The sequence below is a fragment of the Eurosta solidaginis genome, chromosome 1 (genome assembly GCF_040869045.1).
Source record: "Eurosta solidaginis isolate ZX-2024a chromosome 1, ASM4086904v1, whole genome shotgun sequence".
NCBI classification, from domain to species: Eukaryota; Metazoa; Arthropoda; class Insecta; order Diptera; family Tephritidae; genus Eurosta; species Eurosta solidaginis.
This window is the reverse complement of record NC_090319.1, coordinates 166,983,634-166,998,441: the sequence shown is the minus strand read 5'-3', so window position 1 is coordinate 166,998,441 and position 14,808 is coordinate 166,983,634. Positions and strand designations below refer to the sequence as shown.

Here is a 14,808-nt window from a genome sequence, read left to right as displayed (position 1 = left end):
AGAAAATCAATTTCGGAGACATGCTACATATTAATGTGAATGTGGCATTTCACAGCTTCTAGGTGAAGCAGTCGAACAAAATCGAGCACGATTTACCGCATAGTAACAACAATTTTCGGCTTCTTATTGAAGCGTTAGCAACAGAATCTTCTGTGTGAAGATACCAATGCAGTGGCAGCAGTAGAGCGTCCGTTTTATTTGAACTTCTGAGTGAAGCTCGAAAAACTACATCTTCTGAGTGAAGACATACAGTGGCAGCAGTAGAGTGTCATTGTTTTCAGCTCTGGGTGAAGCAGACAACTTCTGAGTGAAGCGAATTGAGGCACAGTATTTGAGTGCGGAAAATCATCGTAAAATCGGTTTCTGAGTGAAACATCAAACTTCTGGGTGAAGAACAAGTAGCACAGTATTCGAGTGCGAATAACATCATTTTGGTAGTTGACTGAGCGAAGTAAAAACTACAAGAATTTCTGTGGGAGACGTAGCAGTAGAAATATCGAACGACGCAATTTCAAGCGCAATAATAAAGCTAAAAGAGAGTGCGCATTCGTTGGAGCGCAATAACGTTCATATAAAAGCGTGCTTGTAACGAAGACAAAATTGTGAGCAACGAAGAGTGATACATAACATTGTACAACAGATGATCGGCTAAGGCGAACCAAATCAGCAAATTCATCATTCGAACTCAAATCGAGGAGAAAGAGAGGCATCACACAACCAAAGCAGAGCAGAAACAAAACCAAAAACAGTGGGTAAAGACAATTGGGTTATTTGCAATTCGGTAAGGTATGATATTTGTATTGTCTTATTTGTAGTTGTCTCATTTGCAGTGACGTAAAATTTTTTTGAATTTGAGCTCTCTTAGAGAGAAGTAAGAATAGAATAAATATAATATGTGCAAAACAAATGAAATGAGCATGTAAGAAAAAGATTCAAATAAGAATATGTGTGTATAATCAAAAGAAAATACAGAGCTAGAGAAGAATTCTAACAAGAAATGTGAAAAAGCGTATGTCAACAGAGAAACAAAAATAGAAATAGGGAAGAGATTTTACAAAGAATGTAAATGTAAACAAAAACTAAAAGAAAATGTATGTAAACAGGCAAAAAGCGTAAGTGTAAAATATAATTTGAATTGAAATTTAAATACATACATAGAATAAAGTCCGTGGTAACTCATTCTGAAACTTAATATTTAACAGTGAATAAAATTAGCATACCTATTTTTAATTAAATTGACATTGTTAAAGTATCGCATGCACTATGGATCGTAAACAGATATTTATACTTATAGTTAACGAACTAAAGGAAAAATTAAATGAGTTACATCTTTCGACGGCAGGACGGAAAGCCACGCTTCAGGACCGTTTATGCGAACACTTCGGCCTGACGGTACATGAAGTTGGCTCAAACGATAGTTTTTCCTCGATGGATAATGGTAGTGGTAGGGCAGTATTCACATTACGCGACATAGAAAGCTCCATGCTTGAATTTAGTGGTTCTGGTTATCCGTCTGTAGAAGAATGGCTCGAAATTTTTGAAGAAAATGCATCGTCTGTACAGTGGGACGAATTGCAAAAATACATATATGGTAAACAACTTTTAAAGGGTGCTGCCAAATTATTCGTGCGTAGTCAACGCGGTATTTCGAATTGGGGCTCATTAAAGCATTCTTTAAAAACTGAATTCAGTACTTTGATCCCTTCAATTGAGGTACATCGTTTACTTCGAAATCGCCGCAAGCGCCCAAGTGAAGAGTACCGCGAATATTTGTATAGCCTCATGGAGATAGGGAAGCCTATAAATTTGGATGAAAAAAGTTTACTAGAGTATTTTGTCGAGGGAATACCAGATACGAGGGCTGGTAAGAGTAATTTGTATCAAGCAAAGAACGTGCAAGAGTTGAAGGAGCAAATCCAAATATATGAGAAAGGCGGTCAGGTAGGCAACTTGGTGCTAATGCAGGGCGGCAAAGTGATGATAAAAACAAAATTTCACAAAATGCGAATGTCACCAATTCCAAGCGCTGCTATCGATGTGGTGCAGTTGGACATTTGGCTCCAAACTGTCAGCAGAAGCAATCGGTATGTTACGGTTGTGGCCAATCGGGTCACAGGGTAGCACAATGTCCGAAAGGTAATGTGCAAGTTAAACAAGAGGAGAAACAAGAAAAGCCAAAAATAAACACATTGGGTGAAGCACAACGTGTTAATCAATTGGTTGTGTAATTTTCAAAAATTTAAATTATAACTATTTTTCTTTCTCGGCGCTGCTAGACACTGGATGTGACTTGTGTCTTATGCGATATGACGTGTTAATGATGATGGGTGAGGTTCAGCTGTCAAAGGATAGGCATCGTTTAGAGGGTATTAGTGGCAGTGGTCTCAACACACTGGGTAGTTTCACTCTGAAATTGGAGGTAGATGGTATAACGTTAAGTGTAACATTTCACGTCGTACGTGAACGTGACATGGTTTACCAAGCAACTATAGGCAACGATGTGTTGAAACAAGTAGATTTAATAGTATCTGAAAATGAAGTTTTATTTAAAGAAAAGGCGAAATCAAATGCGGTCCACCATAATGCAGAATTTTCAAATGAAATCGAGTTGTTAAATGAGTTTAAGGACTTGTGTTTAACTGCAGGTCCTAGCATCAAGAATGATATAGAGGTGGAATTGTCCCACCTTAGTATACAACAAGCAGAGAAGGTGGAGGCACTCGTAAGAAATTATAACCCCAAAATGGAACATGATTCGCCGGTCGAAATGAAGATTTGTGTTCTCGACGATGTGCCAGTGTATCAAACTCCGAGACGGATGTCGTACGCTAATAGAATCGTCGTAAGCAACCAGGTATCTGAATGGTTGAAAGATGGAATTATACGCCCAAGTTCATCGCAATATGCATCTCCTGTGGTGCTTGTGGGGAAAAAGGCGGTAGCCATCGGTTGTGTTGCGATTACCGTCGCCTCAATGAGAAGATTATAAAAGATAATTTTCCGATGCCCTTAATAGATGATGTTATAGAAAAATTACAGAGTGCACGTATATTTACAACAATCGATTTAAGGAATGGATTTTTCCATGTGCCAATTGAAGCTAACTCAATAAAGTATACTTCCTTTGTCACCCACCAAGGTCAGTACGAATTCCTTTTCGTTCCGTTTGGAATATGCAATTCGCCTGCAGTTTTTTCTAGATACATACAAGTTACACGCATAGGTACCATAATTCGGCACACCCTACGTTCACGTTGCTAAGCATGTGACTTATTTAGTTCAACAGAATAAAGTCGCTGACGCGGCACACGCGCAACCATCGATCAGGTCACCTTACATTAGTTATGGGAATCGCACGCTAAGCATTTCCTGTTTACACAAGCGAGCAGTTCTGGGTAAAGCATGGGAACTGCAATGTAAACATTTTAGTTAATCTAAGAAGTTATTTAAGTAAGTTACAACGTATGTTGAGGGCAGTAGTTAATTAGCGTGCAAGTGGCACGAATAAAGAAGTTGTGACGTTAATCTGAAATCGTTCTTTCTTTCATTTCACAAGTATCGGAGGACAGTGAGTTCCTCCGCACCTTTAATTTTTTTACATCTCCCACGAGACGGGAGATAACTGGCGCCCGAGCTTCGGAGTACAGGGTTCGCGTCGCGTGTGTTAAGTGGAAAGTGCACAAAAAAAAAAAAAAAAAATTGAAAATTCTCCAATCTAACAGTGAAAAGTGCAAGAAAAAATTGAAAATTCCCCAATCTAACAGGGAAAAGTGAAAGAGAAAGAGAGAAAATTGAAAATTCTCCAATCTAACAGTGAAAAGCGCAAGAAAAATAGAGAAAATTGAAAATTCCCCAATCTAACAGGGAAAAGTGAAAGAGGAAGAGAGAAAATTGAAAATTCTCCAATCTAAACGCGACAAGAATCCTCAAATGAGACATTGGATTGTGTAGGTCACACGTATATTTTATTACAGTTCTTATCTTTTCAGCATACCTAATCATGAACGCCGACGAAATGAAGAAGTCGCTGACTGAAATGAATGGCGCCGCGAACGCCATCCTCGCTCAGCTGAGGAGATTCGAGGAACGCCTCAAAAGCGTAGAATCGACGAACGCTGACGAGTCCATACAAGGACTTAGCCAAACCCTAGAGAGACTAGAAAGTAGGGTAGAAGAGGTTCATCGGCAATCTGTCGATAGTGAGGCAACACCAGTAGAAGAGCCTCTTGTGACTCCTCAGACGGAGGAGGACCTCAAAGAAATAGCAAGGTTACCAGATTGTGTGAAAGAACTTCAAGTGTTTGATGGATCTCGGGAGCACTATACCTCCTGGATCCATAGTGTAGAACAGGTTTTAAGTGATTATAAGCCCGTTCGGCAAAAGCCAATATATAGGGCAATTTTGAGGCACATAAGATGCAAGATTAGGGGAGCGGAAGATGCCGCCTTGGTGTCTCACAATATTTTAGATTCGGATTGGAAGAAAATCAAGGAGATTCTCTCCTTGCATTATGCGGACGTTAGGGATATCGAAACCCTTGATCAGCAACTTACCCTCATGACCCAGGGGCGGCAAAAGTTGTCCGAATTCTATGCCCAAATAAACAAGCAATTGTCACTCATGATAAATACAATAAGCACTGATAAATATGTGCACACAGAAACGGTTAAGGCATTGGCCGAGGCACATAGACGAAGAGCCTTGGATGTCTTCATCAGGGGGCTAAACGGCGACTTGCCGACCTTGCTTCTTATGCAGAAGCCAAAATCCTTACCTGAGGCATATTCGTCATGCCTCACGTTCATGAACGTGGATCGGCGAAACGCTATTTACCGCCCCCCACAGGTATTAAACAGAAGTGGCCGAATGTTCGGCGATTCGTACCAAACTCCATCACAGCGTTATTTTCCTCGCGGCAGCACAGACTACTCTGGCACACCGCAGAATCCAGCCCCGAACCATTCAAGGTACAATAATGCAACCCACTCCAATGGGAGCTTTATAGACCGACATCAAAATCAGAGGGGATTCAACTCCCCATACGCCAGGTCAGGGCAAACCAGGAATAGCCACCAATCTGCGCAAAGCTGGCGCAACAACAGTGACCCCCCCCACGGCTTTAAGAGCGGATGCCGGTGCATCCTCTCAAACCCGCCAGACAGGAACTTCCAGGTTCTCTAGGTACGACGGGCCAAGGAAAAGTCAGTTTCCAACAAAATTTTCAAACAACGAAATAAACAAGAAACAAAAATTGTTTCATCTGGTGGCCGTAGACGAAAAGGAGGGAGAAGATGCCTCCAATGAACAAAAAGATTCAACAATTGACCAACTAAATTTTACAATGGGAGCCTCGTGTCCGGCGTACCACATTTAGAGTACGTCACTCAGGGTCAAGGTATATTAGAGTTCTTAGTTGACACCGGCGCAAATAAAAACTACATTAGCGAGCGCGTAGCCTTAAACACTACCCCAGTGGAAAAACCATTCCATGTAATCTCGGCGGGGGGTAGAATCAAAATCGACAAGAAGGTTTGCGGAAACTTTTTTCAGTTTGTTCGTAGGGATCTGCCGACTACATTCTTTGTCCTTCCCGGTCTAGAATCATTTGACGAGATAATAGGGGACGATACTCTCTCAGAAATTAAAGCGGTGTTAGATAGAGAACTCAATACCCTCATCCTTAAACCAGACATCCTTCTGCCTCTTAAGCGAAAGACTGCGCAACAAGTTAACTCCATTAATATAGTCATCCCCCTTGACAACTATGTCACCGAACATACGAAAAGCAAGCTATATGGAATACTAGAAAAGTACGAAACTTTATTCGGTCCAGTCGACCAATTCACGGAAATTCAAACCAACCTCCAGGCTGAGATAAAAACAGTAACCGAAAACCCCATTTACACCAAAAGCTATCCCTACCCCGTCAATATGAGTGGAGAGGTCGAAAGACAAATTCAAGAACTGCTTTCACAAGGCATCATCCGTCCGTCAAAGAGTCCCTATAACTCCCCCCTATGGATTGTCCCAAAGAAATTCGGCTCGGATGAAGAAAAGAAATACCGGATGGTCATTGATTTTAAAAGGTTAAACGCCGTAACGATTCCCGATACATATCCCATCCCGGACATCAACGGGACTATTGCCAGCCTTGGCGAAGCCAAATATTTTACCACACTGGATTTAACGTCAGGATTCCATCAAATCCCAATGAAAAAGTGTGACATCCCTAAAACGGCATTTTCCACCATGAATGGAAAATATGAATTCCTGCGACTTCCTTTCGGGCTAAAGAATGCGCCCTCTATCTTCCAAAGAATGATAGACGATGTCCTCAAAGAATTTATAGGTCGAATTTGTTTTGTATATATCGACGATATAATTATCTTCAGCAAGGACGAGGCCACCCATTTGGAGGACATCGAAACAATTCTTTTTAGACTACTAGACGCGGGACTCAAAGTTAACCTCAAAAAAACACAGTTTTTAAAAAGAAGCGTTGAATTTCTGGGTTATATAGTAACCTCCGAAGGAATCCTGCCAGATCCTAAGAAAATAAATTCGATAAGAAATCTGTTGCCACCCTCAAATCTAAAAGAGCTCAAAAGTTTTTTAGGTTTAACTTCTTACTATAGGAAATTTATTCGGGACTACGCCAAAATCGCGAAACCGCTCACTAACCTCACAAGGGGTGAACACGCACAAGTTAAGGCTACGCAGTCCAAAAAAGTGGCAATATCACTAGACAGGGACGCCCTTAGGGCATTCGATGACCTTAAGGAAATGTTGACAACCTCAGAAGTCCTAACACTTCCCAACTTCGAAAAAACCTTTAACTTAACAACAGACGCCTCAGACTACGCTATTGGCGCGGTATTGTCGCAGGACTATGATGGTAAAGACAAGCCAATTGCGTTTATATCGAGAAGCTTAACAACCACAGAGGAAGGGTACGCTACAAATGAAAAAGAGATGCTCGCCATCGTTTGGGCGTTAGACAATCTGCGAAATTACTTGTATGGTGCCAGGAAAATACGTATATTCACCGACCACCAACCACTAACTTTCTCCCTCAGCAATCTCAACTACAATGCTAAGCTGAAGCGATGGAAAGCCCGAATCGAAGAGTACAATTATGAACTCATCTACAAACCCGGAAAATCTAACGTCGTGGCTGATGCCCTTTCTCGTCTAAAAACCCAAGTAAACCAATTGACGGATTCAATGCCGCCCACATCCGAGGTCGGTAGTCAGAATGCAACCATGGGATCAGATTCCGATACAGTCCATAGCGCAGAACAGGATAACACAGACCTGATCCCCTTCGTGGAAGTACCACTAAATGTTTTCAGAAACCAAATTGTGTTCGGGGGCAGACTTCAAATCTACGAAGAACCGCACCCTGGACACTCACGCCACTACGTAGGGATAGAAAACATTAGTGAAAACGAACTAATTAGCATCTTGAAAGAAAAACTGAGCCCAAATGTCATCAATGGTATCAAAATACCGGAAGATCAGTTAGGTCTATTACAGAGAGTCTATTTAGACCATTTTACCAACTACAAGGTACGAATAGCGCAAACCCTTGTGGTGGACTTAAGAAATCCAGATAGTGTGTGTGAAGCAATAGCAAACGAGCACAAGAGGGCTCACCGTAATGCCACGGAGAATAGGAAACAACTTCTTGAGCGTTGCTATTTTCCCAAGATGAGCAGTCAAATTAGGAAATATGTACTGGCTTGTGAGACGTGTAGACTCAGTAAGTACGACAGGCACCCCCATAGGCCAGAATTACAGGCTACACCAATCCCATCGCGACCATGCGAGATCCTTCACTTAGATATATTCGAAATTCAAGGGGAAACATTTTTAAGTTGCATCGATAAATTTTCTAAATTCGCAAAGCTTTTTCACATCAGAAACAAAGGAACCCTGCACCTTAGGCAAAAAATAGTGAAACTTCTGCACTATTTCACCACCCCTAGAATTTTAGTCACTGATAACGAACGCGGATTGATTAGCCCTGTTATACAAAGCTTGTTAGAATCTCTAGGAATTCAGCTTTACCGCACCCCAACTCAGAGGAGCGAGGTGAACGGCCAAATCGAGAGATTTCACTCTACGTTACTTGAAATTTTTAGATGCCTAAAGGCGGAGACTGAAGCCCTCAGGACCAAGGAACTTGTTATCATAGCTGTAGATCGCTATAATAATTCAGTCCACTCGGTAACGAACAAAAGACCAACAGACATATTTTTTAATCGCTCACAAGCCTCCAACTTCCAAGAACTCCTTGACCAGAGCAGAAAAATGAATAGCCAAATTAAAGCACTATTGAGGGAAAAGCAAATGGGTCAGATAAAAAGACACAATAAAAAAAGGATGCTACCGGAGCGTTATGACGAAAATGACGTCATATACGTGAAGGATAAGCAAATAAAGGGGAAGCAAAAACCTCTATACAAGAAAGAAATCGTTTCAAAAGACAATAAAGTTTCAGTCACCACACTTAGTGGGAAAAAAATTCATAAACTCCACATTAAAAATATAAAAAGAAGGGGACAAACTGCCCCACACAATAAAACAAACAAACATACAAAAAACATGAAAAGAAATTATAAAAGATCTGGCACCAAGAGGGAGTTTATCTAACAAGAGACGGCTTGTAAGTGGGACAAATCGTGCCTTAGTAGGCTCGTAGTGCCATCGAATTTGACAAATGGCTACACTACTTCCAAACGGGATTCTGGCGATCTCCCCATAGCTGGTTCGAGAAATGATAACACCTCTGGTCCAGGAGAAAAAAGAAAAATTTGAGCTTATGCGCCTAATCCGCTAAGCAAATATTTATTTAATTCTCTGCGCCTAATCCGTAGATGAAACAGAAAAAATTTGAGCTTATGCGCCTAATCCGCTAAGCAAATATTTATTTAATTCTCTGCGCCTAATCCGTAGATGAAAAAGAAAAAAAGAAAAATTTGAGCTTATGCGCCTAATCCGCTAAGCAAATGAATATTTAATTCTCAAAAAAAAAAAACAAAAAAAAAGAAAAAGGGAAGGAAAAAAACAAAAAAAAAAACTTAAGCTTATGCGCCTAATCCGCTAAGCAAAAATAAAACAAATTTTTTTTTTTAACTAAAACAAATAAACAAATAAAAATAAAATTAAAATATTAATCCAATGAAAAAGGATACAAAAAAAAAAGACAACCAAAATTTTTCACCTTTTTAATTTTCCTAATTTTTTGTTCCCTTTTTATTTTTGAAACCCTTTGTAATAACAGTATAAAGCAAAATTTTTAAATTTTATTTTAATCTTCCCCACTAATCATAATTTGTAAACCACCGACACATTAACAAATTAACATCGCTAGAAAGGCGAAAATCCTAAACTAAAACAGTAACGCTAGTTTAATGATAATCAATCTAATCTTAAGAATTCCGCTTACTAATAATACTTTCCTACTATCAATAACATTTTTTTCTTTTTTTATTAAATAGATAACCGTAACTTAGAACATAACAACTACTAACTACATTAAATTAGAATTAACATCTTGCGTTGCAGATTCCCACTGCTGGCATCAGCCATCAGCGCACTACACATATTCAACTACAAGGCCCCAATAATAACCATCCAGAGCGGGGATGGGTGGATCATAGGGGGCTCATTCAAACTCATACACGTCATCGACCTACAAAAGTACACCACGATGGTGACTCAAATGGATAAATTAGCAAGTCATCTAATCAAACGAACCGACGAGCAACTCTTAGCCCAGCACTACATCAACCAAACACTCGAACGACTCGAAGAATTGATGGGAAGCACAAGCAAGACTAGAGTCACCCGATCCATTGACTGGATTGGGTCAGCATGGAAATGGCTGGCAGGATCGCCTGACGCAACAGATTGGAATAACATCCTCCACAGCCAAAACCAGATAATAGCGAACAACAACCATCAATATAAGGTCAATAGAAAGCTATTCACAACCACCGAAGAAGTATTGAAACGAATTGAAGAAGTGGTGAACCGCACCAACTACGTAGTAAAGGAAACAGAAGGAATCGAATTCGAGCAAAGCGCACTTCGCAACATTGTCCTCATTCGTGAAGAAGTCAATGAATTTGTGCGAGCATGTCAATTGGCAAAGCGAGGAATTGTTAATACCAACTTGCTAGACATAGACGAAGTGAACCAAATCCTATCCGAAACAGAAACCCTCCCATACCAGAATGTAATTGAGGCAATCGAATATGGCCAACCATCGGTCCTCACAAACGGGACACTTCTACTTTACGTCCTATCGATGCCGAAAGTGACGGCCAGTAAATACAATCTTTGATTACCCGCGCTGGAATCTACGCTGGTAAACAAGTGGACTTACCGTTCGACAGAATGCTGGTCAATCAAAAGGAGACATACGGGTTGACGAAGGATTGCATGGTTATCGGCTCATCCACAGTATGCAGCTCCGAGTCCTTGATTGCGCTGGAAGAAAACAGCTGCCTGCCAAGACTCTTAAAAGGTGGGGCTGCTAGTTGTCAATTTATTAGACGAAACGGATCCCGTATAGAGCTGGTAAACGAAAACACCATTTTGATTTCAAACTACCAGGGCATAATAAGGAGCAACAATGCCACAATTACTATTAATGGCACATACGTAATTCAATTCAACAACGAGTCAATCAAGATTGGCGATCAGGAATTTTCCAGCAATGAAGCTGTTACTGCACACGCCCTCCCAGCCGTACTTTCTAACATAAAAAACCATACCATGAAAGTCAACTTGGAGTACATCCACGACATCACAATGGAGAATGTTAAGTATCTAGGCTATGTCAATGAAAAAATCAATTTTTCTATCGTTACAGAAGCTATCTCGATTTGCGCAATAGCCCTTATTGCCGGAACACTGTGGAGATGTTTCACAAAGAAACTAGACCTTCCACCGGTTCAAATTCCAACGCATTGGACGGGAAACATTAGCATAAATAGGACCCCCAAAGGCAAATCTGCACCTGCATTTTATCGCTCAGATCCTAGCCTGCCAGTCACAAGCGTCAGTACTAAATCATCACCAGAAGGCCGCAATCACTCCTTACAAAATTTCTCCCCCTCACGCTTTTCGACATTTGATCTACGAGACGCAGATCTTTAAAGGGGGAGGAGTTACACGCATAGGTACCATAATTCGGCACACCCTACGATCACGTTGCTAAGCATGTGACTTATTTAGTTCAACAGAATAAAGTCGCTGACGCGGCACACGCGCAACCATCGATCAGGTCACCTTACATTAGTTATGGGAATCGCACGCTAAGCATTTCCTGTTTACACAAGCGAGCAGTTCTGGGTAAAGCATGGGAACTGCAATGTAAACATTTTAGTTAATCTAAGAAGTTATTTAAGTAAGTTACAACGTATGTTGAGGGCAGTAGTTAATTAGCGTGCAAGTGGCACGAATAAAGAAGTTGTGACGTTAATCTGAAATCGTTCTTTCTTTCATTTCACAAGTATCGGAGGACAGTGAGTTCCTCCGCACCTTTAATTTTTTTACATCTCCCACGAGACGGGAGATAACTTACATGCTGTCTTTAGGTATTTAGTAGAAAACGAAACGGTTGCTACATATATGGATGATCTGATCATCCCTTCGAAGGATACGGAAGAGGGTATCTCAAAGTTGAAGATAGTGTTGAAAAGGGCCGAAGAGTATAATTTAAAAATTAAATGGGGGAAGTGTCAATTTCTGATGACACGTGTTGATTTTCTTGGCTACATTGTAGAAGATGGTACTATAAAGCCGTCATTGGCAAAAACCAATGCTGTTGAAAACTTCCCAGTACCTAGAGATAGGAAAGGAGTCCAAAGGTTTTTAGGGTTGACATCCTATTTTAGGCGTTTTATAGAAGGTTATGCAGTGGTCGCTAAACCGCTATCAGACCTTTTGCGACAAGGTAAGAATTTTGTTTTTGAGGATGAGCAACTAGCGGCGTTTCAACAGTTGAAAGCCGCCTTAGTTAGTGCACGTGTACTAAGATTGTACAATCACAAAGCCATCACTGAGGTTCACACTGATGCTTCAAAATATGGGTATGGAGCGGTCCTTCTCCAAAGGGACAGTGAAGATCAGGCGTTCCATCCAGTACAATATATGAGTCGTAAGACTACAGAAGCTGAAGAGCGTTACCACTCGTACGAGCTTGATGTCCTAGCTATAATCGCTGCGTTGAAAAAGTGGAGAGTGTATCTATTAGGGATATCATTTAAAATTGTAACAGACTGTAACGCGAGTTTCTTGTTTGTTGTTAGAGGACTCACTACGCCACAGGTTACAATTGGCACAGGGTGAAGATGAGTGGACAAAAATAGTAATCAAATTACTTGAGAAAGACTTATATGAAGATTTTTATGTAAAGCACGGGTTACTCTACAAAGATCCCATTAAGGAACTTTTAGTAGTGCCATCGTTGATGGAAGACGAAATTATGAAAATAGCACATAATCAAGGTCATTACTCCACTAAGAGAACACAGGATATAGTTGAAAAAACATTTTACATACCCCATATAGCAGATAAGGTGAAAAGAGTAGTTACGAATTGTGTACAGTGCATTATATCGAACGCAAAATCAGGAAAGGCAGAAGGGTTTTTGGAGCCAATAAATAAAGAAGATCGTCCACTGGCAACGTTTCATGTTGATCACGTCGGACCAATGGAGAAAACCAATAAGCGATATGTTTATATATTTGTAGTACTCGATGCCTTTTCAATATTCGTCTGGCTGTATCCGACGCGCAGCACAGGGGCAGAGGAAGTCATCGACCGATTGAAGAAACAGTCGTATGTGTTTGGAAATCCCAAGCGCATTATTTCAGATAGAGGGGCAGCGTTTACTTCTGGTTCATTTAAGGATTACTGTGAAAGTAGTTGCATTCAACATCTTCAAATAGCAACGGGAGTACCCCGTGGGAATGGACAGGTTGAAAGAGTCCATAGGATTATCATGCCCATGTTAGCCAAGCTTTGCTCAGACAACCCCAGTAGTTGGTACAAACATATTGACACTGTTCAACAAACTCTTAACAATAACCCACCAAGAAGTACAAAAGTCTCGCCATTTAAGCTTCTCACAGGAGTCGATATGCGTCTTAATGAGATATCAGAAATGCGTGAACTTTTGGAAGAAGCAGCGATTGTTGAGTTGACCAACGAAAGAGAAGACTTGCGAAAAATGGCACAGGAAAACATTGCGAAAATTCAGAAAGAAAACAAAAAGAATTTTAACTCAAAGCGTAAAGAGGCAACACAGTACGAAATTAACCAGTTGGTAGCCATCAAGCGTACCCAATTTGGTAGCTCATTACGATTACGACCCAAATTTTTCGGTCCATATAAGATAACCAAAATTATGAATCATGGTCGGTACGAAGTACAAAAAGTAGGTGAAGGCGAAGGTCCAAATAAAACCACTACCGTTTCTGAATATATGAAGCCATGGGCACCATCGTTTGAGGCCAAACGATATGCCAGGATGGCCGAATGTGGGAATGCATGAACGCGGCCTAAGATATGCAACCCTGCGTGGTAGACGTAGAAGAGACGGACAAAAGGACGAGACAATAGACAGGAGAATAACGCATAGAATTCAAACTAACTCCACAAAGATACAAACTCGATAGTTTTTGCGCGACCACCGACGACGACGGACGTTATTTGTTGAATTAATTAATTTAAATAAACCATAGACTAAACTAAATACTTTATTATTAAATAATATCTATAAACTTAATTTTAGTGTTTTAATTACAATAAACATTGAATTTGAACATAACTATCGTGTTAAACTATATTGGAAATACGGAAGTGCGCTGGTGGCGTACCACATATATATCATTGTTAACAATATTAATACAAGCTTTTTTATGTGCTATTACTTTTGGTAGTGGTATATATAATGAGCCTCTAATTGGTTGGTATTTATTTATGTTTACTTCTAGATGGATAATTTCACTTAGACTCCATCCACTATCTCGTTCTTGAAATGTTTTAATTTTTTCAATAAATTTACTAAACTTTTCCTTAATTATTTCACCAACATTATTGTTCTCCATAAATGCTTCAGTCATTAGTGTTTGGTGTGACATTATAGCGAATTCTTCAATATTTTCTTTTATTTGAATATATTTACAAAATAAGTCAAAGCTAAATTTGATGCTTTCATGCTTTTCTATATATTTCTGTAAAAGTGCAGATAATTCTTTAAAATGTTTTTCAAAAAAATGTTCAACAATTAAATCATTGGCTTGATCGTTTTCCAAAACGTATGTTTTTTAATAAACATAGCGTTAATACATTTAACATTACTATTTACATTATACATACAATGCTTTTTATGTATATTTGTTCTCAAGTGTGCTGTCCATACATTTTGTTTCACTTGAATTTTACACTGCTCGCAAAAAATGGCGGGTTTTTTTATAACTTGAAGTTTCATTGCAATATGTCTATCTAAACTCCTCTTCCGAGTATATATCTTTTCACAAGAACTACACGGATGCATCTTTATTTTTTTATTAACTGGCTTTTTCGAGCTCTTTTCCTTTGAAATTGCTTTTAAATCCTTAAGAACTTGATTCATAATGTGGAATATGCCTACAATAAGTAATGGTGTTAGATATGTGTCGATGTATAAGTATTAAAGTTTATTACTGTTTACTAGAAGTGATCCTGATTCAACACGGTTGAAAATCCGTATAAAATGTTTATCCGTTAAATATAGATGATTGCTGAGC

General features: G+C 39.7%; 2 protein-coding genes across 5 annotated transcripts in view; both read left to right on the top strand.

The window, feature by feature from the left end:
* Parp1 (Poly-(ADP-ribose) polymerase) overlaps positions 1 to 14,808 on the top strand; it is a 636,927-nt gene that overhangs the window by 338,581 nt on the left and 283,538 nt on the right. The window lies entirely within an intron of this gene.
* On the top strand, positions 82 to 12,235 carry LOC137236925 (uncharacterized). Its single transcript, XM_067760017.1, has 2 exons — positions 82 to 3,947; positions 9,572 to 12,235. Exon 1 carries the CDS (start codon positions 1,264 to 1,266, stop codon positions 2,119 to 2,121), a length of 858 nt encoding a protein of 285 aa, XP_067616118.1. The 5' UTR covers positions 82 to 1,263; the 3' UTR covers positions 2,122 to 3,947; positions 9,572 to 12,235.

Excerpts from the sequence above, each read along its gene's own strand:
- LOC137236925 (XM_067760017.1), top strand. The coding sequence starts at position 1,264 with ATGGATCGTAAACAGATATTTATACTTATAGTTAACGAACTAAAGGAA.